At 35.2% G+C, this 10,077-nt stretch overlaps 1 protein-coding gene across 1 annotated transcript in view; it reads left to right on the top strand.

Moving 5' to 3' along the window:
- Positions 1 to 10,077, top strand: part of LOC108693896 (protein PFC0760c-like) — a 112,649-nt gene that overhangs the window by 48,224 nt on the left and 54,348 nt on the right. The window contains exons 2-3 of the mRNA XM_018203091.1: positions 2,312 to 2,600; positions 7,375 to 7,607. Of these exons, the coding sequence (XP_018058580.1) occupies positions 2,312 to 2,600; positions 7,375 to 7,607 (522 nt within the window). The remainder of the gene's footprint in view (positions 1 to 2,311; positions 2,601 to 7,374; positions 7,608 to 10,077) is intronic.

Here is a 10,077-nt window from a genome sequence, read left to right as displayed (position 1 = left end):
ATATGCGTATATAGATCTAATTCTTATTTTTATTTTTCTTAAAATTAAACAAAGCTTTATAAAATCTGTAAGCTGCTCCCTGGCAGCTTAAAGATTTTATAAAAATTAGTCAATAACAATATCATGTATGATTGCAGTACGACATAATAAAATTGTTCACGCTATTTATGTAAATTGTTTTGTACATTAATTTTCAATGGTAGATGCACCACAATTCCAAACTTTATTTTTAAGTAAGAGACATAAATAAATAAGAGACATAAATAAAAAATGAGTTTTGCTATTCTACTTCTACTAATAAAAATTAGATTCATCTGTCAGATACATATGAATCTAATTTTTATTTTATTTTTCTTAAAATCTTTCTTCTTTTTCTTCTTTCTCTTTTTATTTATTGATTTGTTCTTCACAATACACATATAGGTGAATATATTGTGCAATGTGTAAATACATGTGTAAATACATTTCCAAAGTATTAAGTTCGGATTCAATCGTCGCAAGTGACGTATTTTTTATCTCTAAGGAAAATTTTAGAATGGATGATCTTTCATTGTAAGAACCATATGTTGCGCAACCCGTGTTGAAGGTTGCTAGGAACAAAGAAACGTTTGTAAAATCCTGAATTTACTGTCCGCTGCAGGTTCAGTAACTCAAGTACGGTACAAGGCGTCTTCGACAATCGCAGAAACTGTGTGTGTTTTCCATTAGCAAAATAAATCCCTTTATAGAAGTCGACATCTCAATCGATAGAAACGGCTCAATCGCGATTGGAACATGATAAATGTTTGCGTAACGTTCAATTCATCAGTTATCGAGTAATAGGCTTTATACACGCTGTTCATTCAAGAAACAGATTAATTCATTTGGGTTAAATTCTCATTTCGCTTCGCACAGTTTCTTGCTATAAGAGGAATTGAAACTTTTCAGAAACACGAATGAAACATTTCTCTCTTAAAAACAAAATAATAATAAATCTAAAATAATTAAGTTAAGAAAAGATATTTTACAAATACACTATTAAAAATAAAATGTTAATTTTAAGTTAAAAATGTTTAATGGATTCTATACAAAAAATGTTAATTTTTTTTATCATTTTTGCATATCTCATAAAGTCCACTATATGTTTTTAAATTAAAATTAATATTTTATTTTTAATAATGTATTGCTCATTTCTTAAATTTCATATAGCTTAAATAAATTCTAATTCTAATTTCATTTTCTAAGTTTTTCCAATTCCATTTCGTTAACGTGACGTGTCCACATCTAAATTTCTGAGACGCTCGAGCGATCCATCGATAAAACGGAAGACGCGTGCGGAATCGAAAGCTCTGCTAAATAAAATACTTCCTAGATTCAGGGCACGCATTCGCGAGGATTGTTTCTGCTACACGGCGCGACATCAAAGACTCCAGATGTTACAGACAGCGATTAAGTAGGTTTTCGTTCTCTTTGAGTTCGGATCGGCCAAGATGAGAAGGTGCAAGCGCGACGCGGAGAGATGCAAATTTGCCTATAAAACTTATCTCCGAGAAAAAATCTTTCGAAGATTCACGAAGGCGTATTGACCACCCACGAGCAAAAGCAAAATTATCTTTCTGATAAATTTTTATATAAGAATTTTTATATTGTTGATGCCTCCCTTTTCCCTTATATTACTTTTTCTTATCCTCACCATATTCATATCAATCTCGTAGTATTTCGCTTTCTTTTTCGATCATCACAAAATAAAACAAGTCGCAATTACGGAAAGATTGTGGCTGAAATATCTAAAAATTTAGTTAGATACAGATCTGAAAATAATTTCGTTAGATCGTCAAAGTAATTAAGTAAGAAATTCAAATATAATGAGTAATGCTACAAGAAATTTTGACATTCTAGCTAGTTTGAGCGTTCTACATAATTAATAACCTAATAAAATTATTTTCAGATTTTTATTTTAGATTTTTATTTATTTAAACTTTTAAACACCAGCAAAATCATTCTTTCCTTATAATAACCTAAACCTTGACGAGAATTCCTTTAATTAACACGATTAAATTTAAGTGTCATCTTTATGTTCATCTATAATTTATTTCTTACATTTACAGTTATGAATATTTATACATATATATTGTAGCTAACTCATACTATTTAGATTGGGTTGTTCCATCTTTGGTAAAGTTCAGCTCATTGTCTTACTCTCTTATTGTTTTATGCTCTTACTCTCTTACTCTTTTGTTTAACCAATAGATAAAATTACCATATAGTTTATCTGAAGATGGAATAACTGGCTCTTAGTTCCCTAAATCACGCTGAATTATTACATGCGCAGGATTACACCGATGACGACAATGGCGAAGAAGATGAAACCGATACCTTCACCACGTCGACTACTACAACAACTACGACGACGCCGAAGCCGTCGCTCAGCCAGCATTACGAATACAAAGACCCGAGGGCCTACGACAGCGGTACTGGAGCTCAATATAACGGGTACCAAGCGAAAAATGATTATCCGCCAATGTCTGCTCACAGTGTTCACAAGTGGCAGTCACTCGGTACTCGCGAGGGCGTCAAAGAGACCAGAAGCAATATGCAGCAGTACAACAAAAACGGAAAGAGTAAGTACGCTTCAGAAACGTCGAGTGCATCTCAATGACTGTCACGACGTTTCTCTTCCTACGACATCTTTATCGATGGAAAAAAATGTGCGGGCGGTGAAGCGTATTAAAAGAGTAGTTTGTAAGCGATCGCGATTGCGATTGCGATTCCCCGTAATCGGTTTATGCAAATGCACGTAATACCGTTCTACATTTTCGTCTGCTAACCTCAATTAATTTTAACAGCCCGCCGGATGCGCGCTGTTCTGAAATAGTTATTAATCGTTATTGAAACCACGCCGGTGGTCCTTTCCTGGTGGCGGTGTTCGATCAACGTTAATAACACAGTAATATTTCACGTATGTCGGAGATGCCACGGTAATTATCGACGTACCTTTCATCGCGCGTGCGTGCATTATACGCAAATGTTTGTGCAAAACCGCAGCGCGCTTATCCACCTATCTAATACGTTACACGGGATGTACGCGGACGTGTTCGCGGCAATCAAGTTGCCTACACATGTAACAGCGATCTGCCGCAATTATGAAACCGAGGCAGCGCGCATAAATCAATTGATAACCACGATCGTGATCAAACAATATGCATATCCGTGATTCGACGCGAAGGAGTGCGCATGTTTTAAGATCGGCAATGTTACATTGTAATAAGAACGTAATATATCGCGTCACTTTGACCGTCCGGTTGGTGTAACGATGGTTTTTATAATTACCCTCCGCAACACGCAATATAAATTTGCCCGTGCTATTACGATTGCGATACGACGCTCAGGCGCACGCCTCTATTTATGCCTGGAGGCATTGCACCTTCTCTATCGATGCGATTGCACAAGCGCCATTCACATCTACATCCGAGAGGACAAGAGAAAGAGAGACTTGGTAAGACTGACTCTTCCTTCTCAATCGGCTTTTCTTATTAACGAGCGGATGACAGATATATCATAAAAACAGCCACTATAAAACGCGATATTTACGTTGAAAAAAATAAGATAAATATATACTCATGTAATGTTTCTTGTATTTCTCTTGCTAATCCTGTTTCTCCTAATTCTGTTCCTTTATCATTACGTGCGCCTCATAAACCTATTATATCACGAAATTAAAGTCTACCCCTTATTTATCCTTCACTGCTTTTTGCCGCTAATTACATCCGATTGCGCGATCGTCTCTTCCCTCACGATCACCTTTCGAATAAAATTCTCATATTCAACGCTCGGCGGGAGTAACGCTCGGTAGTGGAGAATGGAGTTTCTGCGAGAAAGGTGTAATGGAGTTTGCAGGCTATTAATATGTAAATTAATAACAACGATTGTGCACCCCGACTGAGTGCTCGTGGCGGTTGCGGCAACCGCAGCGTGAACTCCCGTGCATCAATGCGCACGTGCGTGTTTGCCGGGCCTTGATTCATATAGCTCCCGTGGATTGAAATCAATTTATTATCACTCACCGAACGACAGTAATCCCGACCTCCTCTTATCCGACAAAATTCCTCATTCTCTCTGCACGACTCTCGTTTCTTCTCTCGTCTTTCGTCCGGATATATCTGTAAATTTTAATATGCATACTAAAAATTTCATTTCATTTTTTAAAATTTCATTTCATTTTTAATTCTCCGTCGACAATGTATAATTTTATACCTTTCGACCTACAACCTGGATCTTTGAAATTTAGTTTAAATTTTAATATCCAGACCGTATAAAAATTTGAAAAAATTCTTGCATACTTGTGAAAGTTATAAAGAATTTTTATTATCGTACAGAAGTCGGGTCGTATTTTATTATTTTTACCCAAGTTTAAATTTACTAGTATTGATAACAATAAAAAAAATTGACTGTACGATCAAAGTTCTGTGTTGTCGGCGGAGAATTAAAAATTAAATTTTAAGTTTTAAGAAAAGAAAATTATAATTATGTGCGTGATAAGATAAATGCAGAATGCTTAAAGCTTTCGTGGAAATCTTAGTCAGTGTCATATATCACATTGATGACATCACATTCCGTTGACTCGCATAATCCTGCATATTTACGAGATGATATATACCCATTGGATATGCTACTGTGTCTTTCCTGGCATCGGTTGATCAAATGCTTTCATGATGAATCAGAGTTTAAATTTGTATAAAACTAACCGAACCGACCGTAGAAGAAAAGAATAAATAATTGATAAACTTGATTTTGTAATCTTTTATTCTTCCTCGCATTAATAATAAATATAATAAATGTGCATGCACTAAAAAAATCGGTTAAATTAATCTAAAAGACATATATCTAAATAATCAAACTGCGTTTGTGAAATATAAACGATCCACAATTTTGAAATAACCAGACAAGCTGCATATATTTTCGTTATGACCAAGTATACTTCGTTGTATGAATTCTGTTGTATGAGTAAAAGCACATAAATTTTGGTTGAAATATTATTAAATTATGATTATTTAATTATGGTAATCAGAAATTATATTTAGTTCTACCGAAAACTCCATTTAATTTAACCATATACGTTCACATTAATTCACATTAATCAGCTTACATGACTATAATAACTAGATACTTGGATATTACTACATACTAACTAAACTCTTATAATTGATATCACACTTAAATGTTTTGGTTACGTAATCAAAATATTCAATTACAATAATTAGACATTCTGTTTACTTTCATCAAAATTTGCTTAATCAAACATATCTTGTTAATTCAACTATATTGTTCCGTGTGATATTGTATGTCGACACACTTTCTCGGAAAAATTAGAGAATAATAGATGATTGAATTTAATTTCTTTCATAATATGTTCCGGAATACGTTTGAATATCGGATGTACGCGTAGTGAGAGCACATACTTCAGAATTCCTTATGGCCGTGCCTCCATTCTGAACACGCCGATGTGATCTCGTGGCGAAAGTAACGCCTATGTTGGAAATTAGCATATCATGATCGCTCCTCGAGATTAGGCGGGCGAAAAATTCCATAAAAGTACACTTCCGAAATCTCCACTGAAATCATCTCTTATAGCTAGAGTTCTCGTGCGCGCATAAAACGAATGTTACTTCGAGAAAGTTATTCAAGCCAGCAAATCACCTAACTTATACATTTCTTGATCTCTCTAAATACACTGTAATACACTAAGAGCGATGTGAATAGCCATAATTTGTAATGTATGTAAATTACAAAAACTTTCTTATTTTTTATTTAATTAAAAAAGTATATTATTCTAATCAAATTTTTATTACATATAAAACATTTTTCTCAATTTAAATCAATTTCTTCTTATTAAAACAATATCTCTTTTTCTATATACTTTTTGTTAAAATAACATCTTTTTTTTATTTTGTTCTCTATTGCCTGTGATGAAGTGAAGATCATGTATTGTTCTTCAACAGCAAAAACTATAGTAGTTTTCCAAAGTGATTGCAAGCTCTAGCTCTATTCATATCGCAACCTTTCACACGATCAATTCTGTAACGGCTAATAAATTAATCCGACATGACGAACGACATTTTAATAGACGATAAGTCGTCATCGAGTATAAATAGTTGGTATTCGCAATAATTTTCGATTAAAAACGTTGTGGAGCCTCAATTCATCCATGGTATATTCGTAAATATGCGACCGATAAACTTGATCCGATTAACACCGTCGCCCGTGCACAATCGAGCTGCGTTTCATCGCAAACAGTCGTAAATCCGTAATTCAAAGTTCTCGCTCTAAAAATATCTAGTATTTCGTCATCATCTCAAAACTTCTTCATTTCACAATAATTTTGGAAGTAAGACAACTACAGAAATGAGTGTTAAACGACGTGGAGAACGCTGTGTGGACGTGCAGGAATAACAAATGTGCTTTCTCTCCTTTTGATCATTTAGCGAGCGATCTCATGACCCGCGACCTCGCAAACGGTGAATTGCTTCCTAAGTGGCTCAACATCGCTTTTGAATTCCTTTCCATACCGTTGACGTTTCTCCGCTGTTATTATTTGCGCTAGAATTTACCGATTTTCTGCTACAATGCAGTTTCTCCGTTCGCTGAAGCGAATTATGCGGAGTGACGGTGTCGCCGTAATTATCGACAGCGCGTGAAACGCGCGTAGAAAGCGATTAGCTATCTCTGTGCTGAATCAATAGAAAGCTCTCGTAACTTATGTCACTTGATGCAGGAGATGCATCCGAGCTCGTTGATCAAACTAACCGCCTCACGTCTCGATCTCGATCACGAATTCTCGTTTCTCTTCCCGGTATATTATCAGAAACCGAGCATACCAGACGGATCAGAGGATCACTAACGGAAGATCTGTTTCGATAAGACGGGCTTCTCTTTAATCTGACTTAATATGACTCCGCTCTCGCCTTCCGTTTTATCGAGACAATAATTAATGAGTTACATGAAAAAATTACTCGTGGCTCACTTACAACATATAAGAGAATATCACTTTAACGCAATCTCTAAGGCCACTTACGAAAGCTAATAACTTCATGTCATGAGAATGGAAAAGTTTGAGGGTTTCAAAATTCGAAGATTTACGATCTGGAAAGCCGCAAGTTCGAAAGAACCGTAAAGAAACATGTCGCAAATCAAATATCACCGCCACGAGTAGGTGTAGCTATATATCAGCTTTCTAAGAGATAAAACACAATTGTCACGTACTTGGAACAAGGACTATATAACGTAAGCCTTATCTTTTTTATTGGACTTGCGAAAGCGAGTTAGTCAATTTCGTTCTGTCATTCTAACGGCTATGATCCCACGGGATTGTACTTTATAGGCGAATGTTTGCCATAGGTGCTGAAATCCGAGAGGCTCTTCAGCATGCAATTAAAGTCAACAAGGAAGGCAGCTGCCAGTGGCCACGCGCGAGAGTCATTCCGGTTCGTGACGTCTATCCGAGCCCATCGACCACCTACATTCCACACTGCGCCATATTACACAGGTGCTCGGATGACACCGGATGCTGCAGATCGGAAACGCTTACTTGTGTGCCGAAGCACTCTCACCGCATCGAGCTTTCCTTCTATGTGAGTCAATCAATTATTATTTTTATTAACCTTTACAGGACGGGAAAGCTCCCATAATGACACTGAAACAGTTGTATTTTGAAGGAAGGAATATAATGATACATAATCAAGTCTGTCTAAGAACAAAAATTCAATGTGCGTAAGATTTTGGAGGACTGTAAAATAATGATACGCATGACACTTATCAGTATTTTGACACTTGACTAGAGTGACACTTATCAGTACTTTACAATCCCTGAAATCTTACATTGTATTTTTTTGCGTCGATGACTTTGCGTTTTGGTTTCGAAGCTCAAATTGGACATGCCTGTAATAAATTATAACAAATCTTAAAGAAAAGCTGTAATAAAAACTAGATTTTAAAAATAGATCCCTGTCCTTTAAAGATTAAAACTCATTCTTTTTTAGCTTTTCTTTCTTTTTCACTGTAGTTTTTATTATCCAGAGAAAAATTTCTTCGATTAAATAAAAATTGTTTGAATCAAAGAAATGTATATGGTTAAATTATACGGTTAAAAAAAGTTTCTTTGATTTGAATGTCATTTCTTGAAATAAAATACATTTTTCTTCGATTTAAAATCTTTGATTTGACTCCAACTTAAAAACATCAACGAAAGAAACGATTTCTTCATGACTTTTCTCTGGGTTTGTGATCTAATTTTGACATTGGACATTGGAGAAAGATAAAATGTTTTATAAATCAATTTAACTTGCATAAAATTATCCATTTTTAATGAAATTAGGCAAAAGCCAACAAAATTAATTCTTGTAAATTCCTTTGATGAGAATACCATTAAAAAAACATACAAATTTATTCATCCATGTGTGATTTAACATGGGATATATCGAAGGCATATGAGACCGCAATAATTATTAACCACCGCATAATTTGCCAAGATAACGTATTAAGCGAATTAAGCGTGGCCGTTAGCTGCGGACCGAATCGATTGAACGATAAATGATCTCGTAAATGTGGGCTCCCGCCGCATGCTAGATAAATTGCCAGTAGAAAGAGGCACACTGGTGTCTCACCGGAACAAGATGGATATATCGACGTAAGGAGGAAGACGTTATCCGACGAGAGAAAGTACCATTAATCGTTTAAACTGAATTGCGGACAATTTATTAGCGAGATGTCTCGAGAAAGAGCTAACAATATGCGGGCACGATTTACGGATCGTCGCCGAGATATCGAGCCGTGCAAATCTGCGTAAATTATCTCTCGGCTTCGGTCATAACGATATTTTATATACACAAGCGTAAGTTTATATATGTATAAAGTATACATTGCTATAAACGACAACAATCGTTTCTTTTCTTTTTCTATATATGCATGTAACCACAGCAAGCGCGTTATCGCACTCCTGGAATTGCCCGCACGAAATGGTCTCTTGTATAAAAATAATCGTGGTAATTGGTCCGGTTTTAAGTGGACGCATTAGTGTCATGGAAAACAAGTGGCATTATAGGGCGACCCAACGTATATTGGCTAATTGAATTATTTTTGTCTTTATCTGGCTATATGCGCAATCAGACACCATAGTTGATCCACGATATAATAAACGATCTCGTATTCGTTTGCGATAACGGTAAAATAATTTACATGCCATGAAAATTTTTTTCAAAGCTCCTGTCAGCAACGTTACATATATAAAAAGCAATAAAATATTACAACCATAAAGTATCAATCTTATAAGGTATCAATATCAGTAAAAAGACATTTAAGTCATAATTTATAACGATAATAATTCGTATTTTACAGTAAGAATTTTTTTAAAACTCCTGCCGGCATATTACGTATATAAAAGCGGAAAAATATTAAAATCATAATTTATATAAAGTATATCCATATCACTTAAAAAAAATTAAATCTCGTCAGCACAAGAATTCAACATTCTTTCTCTTTCATCTTTTTTTTTATCTTACGTGCCGTCACGGCATAATTAAGACCGCGAAGAAACGGATAAATATGAATGTAGCGTGTCTGGCCGTGGGTTGTCAATAATGTCGACTTTCGAGCGCCGTCAGCTTAAGAACGCTTAAGTTCGTAATTTGACGGATGACACGCGCCATCGTGCTTGGTGGTCTGCGTCACTTTAATGGAACACTATTTGCGCGCGGGTTTATATGCACAACGGTAATACCTCGGGAAATTATTAGATTTCCAATCGCAAGGCTGTATGACTATATCGTCGATTTACAACATTAATGTCCACTCATAATCGTGTTCGATATTGCCAATGACAAATTGGTCACGATATATAAATAAGATTTCTAGCGAGAACTATCTTTATCTATTCATGTCAAGTTTCTTATTGGAAGTCAGTACTTTTTAAATTTTTCAAAGTGAAATCTCATTTAAAACAAGTAAAAAAATTCACTTGAATTGATAGTAAAAATACTGCCACTCAAAATAGAATAACATTTTATTTTTCATATAAAGGTGAATATTTAAATCCAACTATACGTG

Source organism: Atta colombica, unplaced genomic scaffold, assembly GCF_001594045.1.
Source record: "Atta colombica isolate Treedump-2 unplaced genomic scaffold, Acol1.0 scaffold110, whole genome shotgun sequence".
Classification (NCBI taxonomy): domain Eukaryota; kingdom Metazoa; phylum Arthropoda; class Insecta; order Hymenoptera; family Formicidae; genus Atta; species Atta colombica.
This window is presented reverse-complemented; position numbering and strand designations above follow the sequence as displayed.